The sequence below is a fragment of the Gopherus flavomarginatus genome, chromosome 3 (genome assembly GCF_025201925.1).
Source record: "Gopherus flavomarginatus isolate rGopFla2 chromosome 3, rGopFla2.mat.asm, whole genome shotgun sequence".
NCBI classification, from domain to species: Eukaryota; Metazoa; Chordata; order Testudines; family Testudinidae; genus Gopherus; species Gopherus flavomarginatus.
In genome coordinates this window covers 108,410,126-108,425,827 of record NC_066619.1, presented here as the reverse complement: position 1 = coordinate 108,425,827, position 15,702 = coordinate 108,410,126, and the positions used below count along the sequence as shown (strand labels likewise).

Below are 15,702 nucleotides of genomic sequence, written 5' to 3'. Positions count from 1 at the left end.
ACATTTCTTCACAACAGTTTGACATTTTTTCTATACTTGTTGTATCCTGTTGTGGGAAAGAAAACATTATTAGAAAATATTTCCTCACATACCTAAATTACAAAAATGTTATCATTAAAGTATATAAAGAAAGAAGGAACTGACCCTTAATGTAGATTCTTTTGGACAAAATCTAGTAGGATTACATAGAGCAATATCCCATACTAATATCAAGCCATTATAAAATTTCATGCAGAGCAGTTTTATTCAGCCTGACAAATTATCACGCAGAAAAACTGTTTTCTGTGTAGATTTTTAAAATGGGGCACACTACAGAATGCTAACAAACAGATTAGAACCTTACTATAGCTAAATTAATCAAAATGTTATTTATCCATAGGACATTTTAAAATAATATGCACAAAGAACACCACCTTTCTGTTAAGCACACTTTTGTCATACTTTATACAGTCACCTGTATAACGAATGTGGAGTTGTCACACAAAAGATTATCACAGGAACAAAATATATTTCTGCCACAATTTATTAAAATGTCACCACCAGCAGAAGTACTTCAAAAAGCAGATTAAGTAGTTTTAAAATATTTACTTTCACAAATATTGTAATGTGAACAGTGCCACCAAGAGTATATTAATACAGTTTCAGTGATGTCTAGGTAACTGCTGTAGATAAAGATAAATTAAAGCTCTCTTTACAATTGCAAAGATGTTTCAGTTCTAGAAATCATCCTCTTGATAGTACCAAAAATAAAGCCACTTTTAAAACTAGTGACTAATCAGACAATTTCAGAATTGATGGTGCTGCTGTGGGACAAACTGGTAGCTCAAACCTCTCCCTCCCTTTCTCCTCACATAATCAATTCCTAAATAGGAATTGAGCTTCTGAGGCGTCATACTAGCACTTTTGTTTCCAAAAATAACATTCCAAATGTGTATTAGTATAATCTAGCTTTGTAGTATGTTCTTTTACATTGTCAACCCACTAACATTTTTTGTACTGATCTGAAAATCATAATATTTATCATTTTGGACACTGACTACTGAAACCAAAATTCTGATTGAGCGGTTGTGCTTTTTGACTGAGTCTACAGTCTCGCAGGGTTTTTTTCACTGTTAAAGCATCAATACCTATGGAATGACAATCTAAACTGTCTCTCTCATAACCCACTACATCCTTTATGTAAATAAAAGGGTCAAACAGGAAAAGGGGAAAAGATTATAGACCTCCTTCCACTCATTTAAAAATACTAAGATTTTAGCTGGAAAGGCAGTGAAAGCAAGTGGCCATCTCTCTCCCCAGAATGAAAAATTCTGAAGTTCACCTGCTAAAGTTTTTAATTTACATTAACCAACTGGAAGCACAGAATGCCTTGTTTGGGGGATACCTTTTCAGAATTTAAAGCAGCTCAACCACTTCTGAAGAGCTGTGAGCTAGGCTGAAGGGAATGGGAGGAAAGGAGAGTTCCCCTTTGAAGTTCAGCTGCTTGAGAAGCACTGGCGGCTGAACTTAAGAAACCAAGTCCTCTCTGCTGCTTCCCTCCCCCAGGATGGCTTCCAAGCAGCTGGGCGAATTTGAAAATTACTTTCACTTGAAAGTGAACCAATTTACCTTTTCACATGAAAGTGAAACTTCACAGCAACCTAAGAAACTCAGCAGCCAGGCTTGGGGAGGAAGGACACAATGGGCATTTTTTCAGTTTGTTGTGTGATGGAATAAACTGGTGGTTCTTCACATCCCAGTTTCCTATTCTGCTTCACGCTTCAATCGGTTCAAAAAAATGTTTTGGATACAATCTTTTGGTGTGGAAATGAATGGGTTAGCACAAATTTGACTACTATGACTTCAGTACAGAATCAACCAAGGAAGAAGGAAGACCTTATTTAGACAGCAATATGAATGATCTCACATTTACATAGCATCTTTCATCTAGACTGAAACCAAAGCACTTTCCAAGGCGTACTGATTGTACAAATGCTTCAAAGTAACCATTTTACCCATCTCTTGGGGTGAAATGTGGCAACGGTTTAACAATAAACAGCAACAGTGCATACTAGTTTAGGGCAGAAAGAAGAGAATAATATTTCAAAGGAAAATGCAGTACGGAAACATAGGAAGGCAGAATGTAATTTCACAGTTACAATATGACCAGGTGTCTAGAGTGCTTTACTCCACCAAAAAGGGTCGGGGGGAACTGTAATTACCACATATGGGCAGGACTTACTATGTCTAAGTCTCATCTTAAATAATGCACCTTCAGCAGCATAAAGGCCTTTAATATCACATCCATTAATTCTGTATAGCTCAGAGGAAAGAGTGCCATCCACTGAATCACCAGTATCACTTCATGCTGTATCTAAGGGTATGTCTACACTACGAAATTAGATCGATTTAATAGAAGTCGATTTTTTAGAAATCGATTTGATACGGTCGATTGTGTGTGTCCCCACTAAGTGCATTAAGTCGGTGTGCATTCACAGTACCGAGGCTAGTGTCGACTTTCGGAGCGTTGCACTGTGGTAGCTATCCCACAGTTCCCGCAGTCTCCGCTGCCCATTGGAATTCTGAGTTGAGCTCCCAATGCCTGATGGGGCATAAACATTGTTGCGGGTGGTTCTGGGTACATGTCATCAGGGCCCCGTCTCTCCCTCCGTGAAAGCAATGGCAAAAAATAGTTTCTCACCTTTTTTCCTGAGTTACCTGTGCAGACAACATACCACAGCAAGCATGGAGCCCGCTCAGCTTACTGTCACCGTATGTTTCCTGGGTGCTGCTGGCAGATGCGGTACTGCAGTGCTACACAGCAGCATCCCCTTGCCTTGCCTTGCAGATAGTGCAATACGACTGCTAGCCGTTGTTGTCATCCCATGCGTGCTCCTGGCCAGCCTCGGTGAGGTCAGTCGGGGGCGCTTGGAGAAAAATGGGAATGACTCCAGGTCATTCTCTTCTTTAAGTTTCATCTAATGGAGATTCAGTCCTTCCGGGAATATCATGCCAGCTGGAGGCTTCTGCCTTAGACTGCTCTCCCAGTCAGTAGCACCGCGTGGTTACACCTACCCTAGTCTACCCCTTGCTCCCATTGCTCATGAAGCCTGGACAGTAGTAAGGAGCAGTTCAATTATAGGTTGAACAAGTGCATAATGGTGGTAGAATGTGCTTTCAGATGTTTAAAAGCGCACTAGCGCAGTTTACTGACTCGGTTAGACTTCAGTGAAACTAATATTCCCATCGTTATTACTGCTTGCTGTGTGCTCCACAATAGCTGTGAGAGTAAGGGGGAGATGTTTATGGTGGGGTGGGAGGTTGAGGCAAATCACCTGGCCGCTGATTATGCACAGCCAGACACCAGGGCGGTTAGAAGAGTTGCAGCAGAGTGCGCTGTGCATCAGAGAAGCTTCGAAAACCAGTTTCATGACTGGCCAGGCTACGTTGTGAAAGTTCTGTTTGTTTCTCCTTGATGAAAATCCATTCCCTTGGTTCACTCTACTTCCCTGTAAGCCAACCGCCCTCCTCTCCCCCCTTTGATCTCTGCTTGCAGAGGCAATAAAGTCATTGTTGTTTCAAACTCATGCATTCCTTATTAAATCATCACACAAACGGGGGGATAACTGCCAAGGTAGCTTGGGAGAGGTGGGGGAGGAGGGAAGAACAGGGTGGGGTAGTTGTAGGGGCTCTCCCTAGAATGGCATGCAGCTCATCATAGAAGCAGCATGTCTGGGGCTCTGACCCGGAGTGGCCATTTGCCTCTCTGGTTCTTTGGTAGGCTTCACCCGGCACTGCTGTGGGACGCTGTTATAACCTCTGCCCTTCACGCTCTTGGAGATTTTTTCAAATATTCAGCATTTCATCTTTTGGAACAGAGTTCTGATAGCACAGATTCGTCTCCCCATACAGTGATCGGATGCAGTACCTCCCGTTCAGTCCATGCTGGAGCTTTTTTGCAATTCTGGGACTATATGGTCACCTGTGCTGATGAGTTCGACACGCTGGTCAAACAGGAAATGAAATTCAAAAGTTTGCAGGGCTTTTCCTGTTTACCTGGCCAGTGCATCTGAGTTGAGAGTGCTGTCCAGAGCAGTCACGATGGAGCACTCTGGGATAGCTCCCAGAGGCCAAAACCATTGAATTGCGTCCACACTACTCCAAATTCAACCCAGCAAGGTCAATTTCAGCACTAATCCCCTTGTGGGAGAGGAGTACAGAAATCGATTTTAAGAGCCCTTTAAGTGGACAAAAATGGCTTCGTGTGGACATGTGCAGGGTTAAATCAATCTAACACTGCTAAATTCGACCTAAATTCGTAGTGTAGACCACGGCTAAGCTTTCCCTAGTAGTCTCCTATCCAATTGCTGATTCCGGCTGACTGTGCTTAGCTCTTTGTATCTGAGATCACAGCTTGTGGTGATATGGCTACAGGCCATAGCTCTTAAATAAACAAAAATATAGTTGGAAAAGTAATGAACCAATGAATGATGAGTGCCTGACTGGTTTAAACCTGACTGGTTTTTGTTTTGTGTTCTTTTTTGAGGGAGAGGAATGGAAGCAGGACAGAAGGCATCTGTTTTAAAGTTTTCACCAGTATAAACTCTGATGTTAGAATAATAGAATATCAGGGTTGGAAGGGACTTCAGGTGATCATCTAGTCCAACCCCCTGCTCAAAGCAGGGGCAATTACCAACTAAATCTTATTGAACTAGTGAATTTTTTAATTCTTTATTAATCATGGATATAGTTATCAGGCTCCATGATATCAAATGAAGAAAGGAACCATAGGTTTGACAAAACACTTGGTAAGATGATTCTTTGACACATTCATCAAGCACTTACTATTACTTCCTTGATTCTGAGCAGAAGCACTATCTCTACTGCTCTTTTTATCTGCTTTCCCCAACCCCCACCCCTCAAACAACAAATCAGCTTTTCAAACAAAACAATGAAAATGAATTAAATTGTATTTTCAAACTCAGGCCCCTAATGGTTTGTATACTGCAATCAAAAACCTGCAGCTGCTCCATGCTGGCTGACTTGGGCTCACAGGGCTCAGGCTGCAGGGCTATTTAATTGCAGTGTAGACATCTGGGCTTTGGCTGGAGTGCTCTAGGAACCTGCGAGGTTGGAGGTTCCTACAGCTCAAGCTTCAGCCTGTGCCGGAATGTCTACACCACAATTAAAACACCCCACAGCCTGAGTCTCGCAAGCCCGAGTCAGCTGGCACAGGCCAGCCATGGGTGTCTAACTGCACTGTATACACACCCCATGTCTTTATTTAGGAGCCTAAATAAGTGAATTACTTTTCAAGGGCTGATCACCCAATAGCTCCAACCAATGTCAACTTATTTCATGTGCCAAGTGAACAGAATAATCAACATTTTACTGAATCACCTCACCAAAGGACTATAGGTCAGAATACTGTCACTCTGTTTATTATGCTTCTAATGCAAAGCATTGGTTTGTTCAATGTTAGTATTCTGTTCAATCTAAGAGGCTTTGATTATCTGTATGGATGACCAGCTTCGAGTACTGGAAATACTAATAATATTCTTAAGAGCTACTTTTGGTACTGATCTCCAGCTAATTCTGATGTTTAAAGCCTTTGAGAGTTTTTAATTTACAAATAACTTTAAAAAGTAGCACAAGTGTGGCATAATTAATACAGTCCTCTTAACATCTGATTTCAAGAAAAATGAGACATTACTCACCTTGTGCAGTAACTGAAGTTCTTTGAGATGGTTGTCCGTGGGTACTCCACTTTAAGTCCTTCGGCGCCCTGCACTTGTAATTGGAGATTTGTAGTAACAATGCCCCGGTTGGCCACACATATGCGGCCGACATCTCACGCTGCTCAGAGCGGTTACCTAGCAGACGCAGCCAACTGTCCCCAAGTTTCTTCTCTTCCCCAGAGGATCCGTGTGAAACTCCAAAGCATAGGGGAGGAGGGGGGTAGTGGAGGACCCATAGGGACAACCATTTCAAAGAACCTCAGTTACTGCACAAGGTGAGTAACCTTTTCTTCTTCTTCTTCTTCTTCTTCTTCAAGGAGTGTCCCTATGGGTGCTTCACTTTAGGTGACTGTTGAGCAGTGCACCTCAGTGGAAGGGAGGCGCTTCGGAGTTGGTTCATTGATGGTAGATAGCATTGTGAGTCCAAACTGAGCGCCTGTAGCTGATAGCTATTCTAATACACAGTGTTTATGAAAGGTATAGTCAGATGCTCTGCAAATGTCCATGATGCGTACATTATTGAGAAAGGCCATCAATGTTGATAACACTCAATAGGAGCTGGTAGATGGCTGTTTTGGTAACACAAATGGATACAGCCCCATATCCATTTAAACAGTCTCTGTTTCAAATTGAATTGACCCTTGGAATGTTCTGTGATAGAGAGAAATAGCAGAGATTACTTTCTGAACATTTTTGTCCTTTCTAGGTAGAAAGCTAGTGCTATGCAAATGTATAGTGTGTTAAATGAGGCCTTCCTGCGGTAGACATGCAGTTTCGGGAAAAATACGAGTAAGTATACGGGTTGATTTAGATGAAAAGGAGAGGCTACCTGGGGTATGAATTTGGCATATGGCCATAAGATCACTTTATATTTGAAAAATGTGGTATAAGGTGAGTGTGCCATTCGGGCACCTAATTCTCCCACCCTTCTTGCCAAAGTGATAGCAATGAGGAAGGCCAGCTTCATGAATAAGTGTAACAGAGAACAAGTTGCTAGAGGTTCAAACTGTTTCCCCATGAGACTGTGCAGAACAAGGTTAAGATCCTATATAGGAGTAGGGTTTTTTAGTGTGGGATAAGTGTCTTCCATGCCTTTTAGAAAGCATTTAGGGGTTGGGTGAGCAAAGATAGGGACTCTGTCCACCTTGTCATGGAATGAGGTGATGGTGTACTCTGATGGAGATGTTGGATAACCCTGATTTTTGAGGCCTAGTATATAGCCTAGGATGCTGTGTAGTGGGTCTGAATCTAAAGAGTATGTTCATCATAGCACCAAATGCATAATCATGTCCACCTCTGCGTGTATGTTTTGTGTGTGCTTAATCTGCAACTGTTCAATAGTATGCCTTTCACCTCCTCAGAATAGTCTCTGTCGACCCCCATTAGCCATGGAGTAACCAGTCTTTGAGATGGAGAAGGACTAGGCTGGGGTAATGGATGCATCCCGAGTCCTGTGTCAGAAAGTGAGGTATCATTACAAGGATTTGAGGTGGCTTCACTGCCATCTGTCTCAGGTATGGGAATCAAGTTTGTTGGGGCTATGTGGGTGCAATGAGCATGACCCTGTATTTGTCCTGCCTGATCTGACTCAGAAGTGGAATTGGAGGGAATGCATACATTAGTGGTGTTTCCTATTTTATGAGGAGAGCATCGCCCAAGGAGTGGCATCCCAATCCAGCTCCAGAGCAGTATTGTGGGCACTTTGCATTCTGAGCTGTTGCAAATAGACCTATAATGGGGAACCCCCATAGGCTGAATATGACTCAAAGTTGCATGATCCACCATCCACTCATGAATGTGAGAGAAGTTTCCGCTCAGTTGGTCCGCTGTCGTGTTCTGACATCATGGCAGGTAAGATGCTGAAACATCTATGTTGTTGGTGATGTACCAATTCCAGAGGCGTACTGCCTCTGTGCACAGAGGGTATGATCACACTCTCCCTTGGCGGTTTATATAGAACATGTATGCGATATTGTCTGTAAGAATCTTGATGGTCATGTTTTGGATTAAAGGAAGGAAGTGCTTGCATGCATTTCTGACAGTCATTAATTCCAGTATGTTTACGTGCAGGATGTATTCCAATGGAGACCAAATGACCCTGGTTCGTGTTGTTGCGTAAATGAGCTCCCCATCCCACAAGGGAGGCGTCCATAGCGATCGTTGTAGTAGGAGCTTTCTGTTGAAAGGGGACACCTGAGCAGACGTTTTGTGATTGTGTCCACCATGTGAGCAAGTCCTTTACCCTGCAGGGCACAGTGAGACATCTATTGAGAGAATGTTTGTGTAGTATGTAGACAGTGTGAAACCAGATGGTATGTCATGTGTAGCCTGACATACTTTACGATGAATGTTAACACAGCCATATGCACCAAAAGTTGTAAGCACATTCTGGTGGACGTTTGTGGACTGTCCATGATCACTGTAATCAAACTGATTAGGGTGAGGTAACTTTGCTGTTGTGGTGAGACAATCGAGATAGGGACTTATAAATTCCAGTTGTTGGACAGGAACCTGGTGGACTTCTGTGCATTTATCTGTAGTCCAAAATATGTAAAGAGGGTTATCATGGTTTGTGTGGCGTTTAGAGCTGCCCATTGTGTTGTAAAGCTGCCCATTGTGCCCTTAAAAGACAGTCATCTAGGTATGGAAAAATCATCTTGTCTGTGGAGGCAAGCTGCAATGATGGCGAGAACCTTGGAAAAGACCCTTGGGGCAGCTGACAGGCTGAAGGGGAGCACTCTGTATTGGAGATGTTGGTGCCCCAAGGTGAACTGCAGGAATCATCTGTGCATTGGGTGAATGGTAACATGAAAGCAAACGTCTTGTAGGTCAAGGGCCAAGAGCCAGCCTCCTTTCACTAATGCCAGAATTATTGTGGGTAGAGTCACCATTTTGAAATGTTGCTCTCTCACAAACTTGTTGAGTTTTCGTATGTCTCCAGCTACTGGTCTTTTTCTGAGTGAGAAAATAATGGGAATAAAACCCTCTCCCCTGAGTTGAGCTGGTACTGATTCCATGGCACCTAATTGTAGGAGGTGGTTAATTTCCTGTTGTAAAAGGAGCTCATGAAAGAGGTCCCTGAAGCGGGACGGAGAAGGGGGGTGGTAGGTGAAATAGAGATGAAGGGGTTGAGTAACTCTTCTGGATAATTTCCAGAACCCATTTGTCTGTAATGATGGTGTTCCAGACTAGGTAGTATGGTGACAGATGATCTCCAAATGGGCTGGAGATTGGGTTTAGTTCCGGGATCAAAGAATGTAAAGGTCTCATGCTTTCAACCAAAGCTTCAAAATGATTGCCTGGAAGTAGGTGGTTGAGATGTGGAAGGCTAGTCTTGGCTCTGCTGGCATCTCGTCTGTCTTTGTTTACGATGTTGGTCATACTGTCTTTGAGGCTGGGTGTATGGGGCAGTTCGGAATTGCTGGTTGTAAAATCAGCCCTGTTTCTTTTTGTTCGCAAGAACATAGATACCCAGGGTATTTAAGGTGGCCCTGGAATCCTTTAGGGTATGTAAAGATACATCCGTGTTTTCCGCAAACAATTTCTGACCCTCGAAGGGTAAAGTCCTTGACTGTGGCATGGACCTCCCTAGGGAGCCCAGAAAGGTGGAGCCAGGATGCCCAACGTATGACCATAGACGTAGCAATGGAGCGTGTTGCCTTGTCTGCAGAGTTGAGAGAGGGCTGTAGGGCCATCCTGGCGATGAGAGACCCTTCAGAAATGTTAGTCTTATACTGTTCTTTTTTGCCATTTGGTAAATGTTCCATAAAAGTTGATATTTTAGTGAATAGGTTGTTCGTGTATTTGGCTATTAAGGCTGAATAATTAGCTCTGTGAAATTGGAGCGTAGCGGAAGAATAGGGTCTCTACCCAAGAAGATTTAGCCTTTGCCAGTCCTTATCATAAGGCGTGGTTCTAGACTACCACCACTGAGTTTGGTGCAGGGTGAGTGAACAAAAACTGAGCCCCTTTTGCTGCCACATAATACTTCTTGTCAGATTTCTTACACGAAGCTGGGACTGTGGCAGGTGTCTGCCAGATTAATTTTGCAGAGTCCATTATGGCAGCATTAAGAGACAGTGCAATTTTTGCTGATGGAGATGCCTGGAGGATGTCTGTAAGCTTGTGTTGGGTCTCTGGTAGCTCTGCTAAGGAAATGTCCAGGGATTCAGCTATCCTTGTGAACAGATCCTGGAAAGATTTGAAATCGGCCCCTGAAGGGAGGGGAAGGGGTGGCATTATTGTTTCGTCCAGCAACAAAAATGAAATGTGGGTAAGTGGCAGGGTATCACCCTCAGGTGTGTCCTCAGGCTCCTCTATCTCCTCCTTCTGCATCTCTGAGGGAGCTGGGGCAGGTGGTGAAGGGGATTGCATTGTTCTAGATTTTGGTGGATTGGGGGGGCCTGAGGCTTGGGCCCTATCCAGATCCCAGTATGCCAGTTGGGTGGAAAAGTCCTAGGAGGTGGTACTCATGGTTGAGCCTGCCAGCCTTGCATATCAGCAAATGTGTGATGCTGAGAGGACCCTGGCTTAGGGAAGGAGTGGCGAGGGGTATATATCCCTGTCTCAGAGGATACTTGTTTTGAGAAAGGAGGAGGATACACCCATATTCATTTTCCTCTTCTTGTTGTCTTTCAAAGCCAGAGATCCGCCTGGGAGATGGATGTGTCTCTGTGACAGGACAGCTAACAGAATTTTTCTTTTTTAAAGGTTTTAAGTAAACTATAAAATAGAGGGTAAATAATGAAATGAAAAGGCTAATAAGGCTCAGTAGAAAACTATTGAGCTATCCAAGGTTAAGAGGAGCTGCTGTCGCTCCTACTCAAGCCAAAGGCGGTAGAGAAGGAACTGGGGGACGGGTTGGCTGCGCATGCTAGGTAACTGCTCCAAGTGATGCGAGATGGCTGCTGCATGTGTGCGGCCAGCCAGGGCATTGCTACCACAAATTTCCGATTACAAGCGCAGGGCGTTAAAACACCTAAAGTGGAGCACCTACAGGGACACTCCTCTAAGAATAAATAAAAGTTACAACTGCACACAGAAAAACATGATTGATCAGCATCTGACCAACTCAACAATGTGGTCCTCCGCACTCCAAAACCACCTATTGTTATTAGAATTAGTGTGCATGTGGTTATTCAGAAACAGAAGAGTTATCAGGATCAAGCAAAAGAATTCAAGATTTGATTAGTGTGAAATGCAAAGAAATCTCAAGGCAATAAGTAGAAAAGCTACAGTTAGTTTACAATTTTAAGAGCTGAAGCAAGGGACACAGCTCAGGTGTTGCATTCAGTCTCTGGTGGTGAAGTGCTGAGTGTCTTTTTATTTTGGCAACAAGTCTGAAAGAGCAGCTTGTCTGCTATCTCCAAGGAAAAGAAGATGCTGCAATGACTAAGGACGTTATGAGAGGGATGAAAAGATATCAGTGAGAGCTGAGTGAATCCTGCAGACCAATTTAAAGAAGCACTTGAAAAATGAACCCACCTGGGTTAATGCCTGCTAAGAGGAATATATCTTTCATAAAGATACTTTTTTAATTAATATAACTGACTACTTGAAGAAAAGCATTAAAAGAAAAGATAATGTGCACCGGGCAACAAATTGTGCAATAAGATGGAATCATCGTGAGCTAACTTATGATGGAACAAATATACTGAAAGAATATTTTCCCTTTGCTTACACTGTAGATTTGTGTCTTCCAATCAACAAACACCAATCTGTAATTCTCAGGACTAATTCTGAAGCATGGAGCAGAAATCTCTTGTTCAATTACTTCCATGTGGTTAGCAATAGTGATGTCTTATCAATAGAGCTCTACTTAATACCTGAATTATAATGAACGCAGGCATACTGTCATATCTGCACAGTACATCGATTCCAATTCTTCAGTGCATTGCAATGTAGAAGGAGAGAGCAATTAAGAAGAAAGGAAAAAAACCTTAGTGACCCCTCTGAACTTGCAGCCATAGCTGTTATCTCAGAATACGAGAGAGTATACTGCTGTACCTTAGTACTTGAACAAAACAAGAGAGTCTTATTTCTTTCATTTGTCTACCATTCTTTCACTGTGCATATGGAAATGACAGGTGAGCTGTTGTGAAGTATCAAATACCAACATTTCATAAGGAATGCTAAATATTTTTAAATTAAATGTTTCTATTTACTGTTTGCTCATACAACAAGGCTGGCCATACTGTATACAGGTTATCAGTTTGATTATGATTTTATTTTTGGCCCACATTTTTTAAAATAATTTTTAATCTAAAATTTTGATTGATTAAATGTATGTGATTAGGGGTTTTTTGGTTTGTTTGTTTGTTTGCAAACCTAGCCTGGAAATTATTTGAATAATCTGGGTTAAATTTAGTTGTTCTATTCCCTCCTCCCCCATCTTTCTTTGATTAAAGATTTCTCTGTGTGAGAGATGAAAAAGAAAGTTGCATTATGCTACCTCTGGGGAAATAACCCAATTCTCCTCAGTGCCGTGACGAATTTGGCTAAGCAGATTTTTTGGCAGATTATGTATTACCTGCCCAATATGTCAGATACCTAAAAAAGTGATGTGATGAAAAGAAAGCATCTGACAACAATTTTGGGAACTCATGATAACTAGAGAGAGGATAATATGAAAAGATCAAGAGCGATTGTCCAATTTATTTCCAAGTTTGTGGTGTTTTAGAGGCAGATGTGCGCATAATTATATGACATTATGAAATTTACCATTTCCCTTAATCCTCATCATTACCACCACAAGGAACATTCAGAGAGCAAGGTTTAGCAAAGCAAAATCCGATTACTCTCCTTTCTTCCAAAGAAACTGCTATCTAAATGATCTGATGTATACTTTGACAGAAAATTAAATATTCTAATAAAAATCCTGAGTTTTGTAAGAGGTCACACTTTGCCTTACTATTATGGTTGCTTATTTTAGTGTCTCAGTTTTATTTACTCTTCCATTCAGAAAAGCATTTAAGTATCTTAGATACAGAAATGATTTCTTAATGCAATTGCCTAACAGGATTATTTTAACTTCAGTGTTTATTTCCATGAAGAGGATAGGAAGTTTTCTACAATATTCTAATCTACAGAATTTGTTACAACTGCAAAGTATACTTTAAAAAATAATGCCATCAATTCCCTTTAGCAATACTGTATGTTACTTATTTAAATAAAAATATTTACTACTCATTTTGAAGTTTAGATTGGGCTAACCAAAAATGATACCTGGTGAGATAGGTGGGGCTCTGATTATTTTTCCATAAGTAAACTGGTGAAGATGCAGGGTGTAAAACAAATTTACTCCTTATGTTTTAGACCACATCATAAAAGGGACTGGATTATTTCAATCATAATTTTTAAATAAAGTTGTGTTTTTTATATTACTTGGAAGACAAAATGCTTCAAAGATGGAGTAGGATGATAAATATTTGAAATAAATATAGACCACATTTGTAGAAAAATACAGGTAAGAGAATAATCATTTAGAAATGGAAAAGACCTCTTAGATGATCTAGTCTATTAACTTCCATTCAAGGACTGTGCATGATTGCTTTCTACAGTTTAATTTCCAGAGCTTTATGCTGCTTTCTAAGGATAGATTTACCTTTTGGAGGGGTAGAGAAGGCAGAAATGTGGGGGGGAGGGAATAAGAGTAAGGGAGAGAGAGATGGACAGAATGTTGCCTGAATACATTTTCTAATAATTTTCTATTTTTCCAGTACATACATTCTCTCTCTCTCTCTCTCACACACACACACACACACACACACTACCATGATCTCTCTCACACACACACAGACACACACACACACACACACACACACAGACACACACACACACTACCATGATCATTTTCTAATTTATTCTATCCAGGTACAGGCAATTGCCTTAAAATACTGATTTCCAACTCTGGCCCCAATTGTTGCTTTGGTAAACTTAATTATAAGGATTTATAGTCCTTTGATTACATTTCTGGTGTTTGAAAAATAGGTAAAGCCCTCATTATTTGACTAATCAAAACAGTATTAATAGATTATTTGATTAAACATATGATTGCAAATATTTGTAATTATAAGATACATAATTGTTGAGACAAAAAGAATGTTAGGTCAGAGTGATATCATTTGTCTGTTGATGACAGCATAAAATAAGTGTGATGTACATTAAAAAGAAGTCGATCAAAATTGCAAAGTGGGGAAAGAATAGCAAAACTGCAATTAAGTATTTTGAGTGTATTTATTCCTTATTTACAGAATAATTTTAATTATGTAAACATAATATTCTTTATATACTTCATCACTGAGAATCATCATCAGAGTCACTATTTATACAACAAAAATGCAGAGATTTTATCTGCTAATGTAAATTTTTTTTTGGTATATTTTTCAGTTTAAATGTTTCAATTACCATGCATTGTTAAATAAAATATTAGTCTCCTAAATAAAAACTAAGATTCCCCCAAGGGGAAAAGTAAAATCCCCAAAAGGACAACAATACTACACAAAATTCATTTGGATAAATTCAACTTTTTCTTCATTTCTCTAAGTAATGGGAATTAAAACAATCAAACAAAAACACAAAGAGAAAAAAAGGAACATAAAAATAAGTTTTCTTTTTATAAGAAAAACATATCTGACTAAATGAACCATGTCCCTCTTAACTTGTCAAGGCAAGTGTTCATCAAAATAGGTCTAATACTGATATATAAGAATTTACAAGTTATTTTCAGGAGTTCACTGTTTACAACTAACAACAAAAAGCAGGTGCTAAAAGACATTTGCCACTTGGTGATGAAAAGGAAATGTACTGTAACAACACAATACAGTCGTTAACTTAAATGATCACATTAAAATGCTTATAAAGGACAGAGGTTAGATGGATGGTCAAGGCAACACAATGAACAACAGACCAAGCTACTCAATGCCAGGTGCTAAAATATTTTCTCTTCTAGCCCTTTCCAGAGTAAATAAAGATAAAATATCTCTACCTCATCCACACTGTATTGATGTTCAATGATACTGGCATATCACTGTACACTGTTTAAAGAATTAATTAACAGGAAACCCTGGCAGAATTAATCAAATTACTAAAGTCACTGTCCCCTCAACTGATAATAATATGAGCATCAAAATTTAGCAGAGACCACACAATATTTATCAGAACTATGGTAATCTATCCAGTATGTAGCTCTATGACTACAGAAATATTAATGAACTCATAAATAGCTAGCATGGAAAACAATATATCTGTAATACAGATATATTATGTAATACAGAAAGACATGAGATTGCTAGGCTGTGCTGAAAAATTGAACAAAAATCCTTTAATTCTATATTAATCATTTGTAACAACATACGGAAAAATGAAAACACATCCCGTTTAGTATTTTAAATAAAAACAATCAAAGGTAATCCTTTAAAATTAGGTTTCAGATTAGTCTCCGCAAAGGATGCAGTTCAATTGAAACATCTGGTAGTGTTATGTTGTGAGACAGATCTTTTTTAACTTTGGAAATGAGATTAGTAGATCCGTTATGTGTAAGTGTCCAAGTAATTTCTAATTATTTTATCTGGGTCACAGATAATCCGCTTTTACTGGCCTCCCACTATGACATCAGAGGATCACTACTGAAGCGATTATCCTGTTACCTTCCACCAACCATGGGAAGATGGGATTTTCCTTTTGTGTGTGTGTGTCTTTGTTTATATATCTCAAAATGAATGAAAGAGAGAAGTGGCCGATCACTTCAAGCAGATGGCTGCCAACAAAATAAAGATCACCACAAAGCCTGATAAGAAGAAACCCCACACATCCAAAAAGTAACAGCTTTAACAAAAGTTAGCAGATTGAAGACCTTATAGTTCTGAAGCAATTTAAAAACGATGAAAGAGAGAGGTACATGATACATAAAAAATAATCATTAAACCATGATTTAAAATAGCATACTGTATTATTCGGTATTTGTATTTATTTTCTTATTTTATTT

General features: G+C 40.2%; 1 protein-coding gene across 6 annotated transcripts in view; it reads right to left on the bottom strand.

Annotated features, from left to right (window-relative positions):
* ZDHHC21 (zinc finger DHHC-type palmitoyltransferase 21) overlaps positions 1-15,702 on the bottom strand; it is a 64,274-nt gene that overhangs the window by 11,727 nt on the left and 36,845 nt on the right. For all 6 annotated transcript variants that reach the window (XM_050943206.1, XM_050943205.1, XM_050943208.1 and 3 more), the window contains one exon: positions 3-46. In XM_050943206.1, the coding sequence (XP_050799163.1) occupies positions 3-46 (44 nt within the window). The remainder of the gene's footprint in view (positions 1-2; positions 47-15,702) is intronic.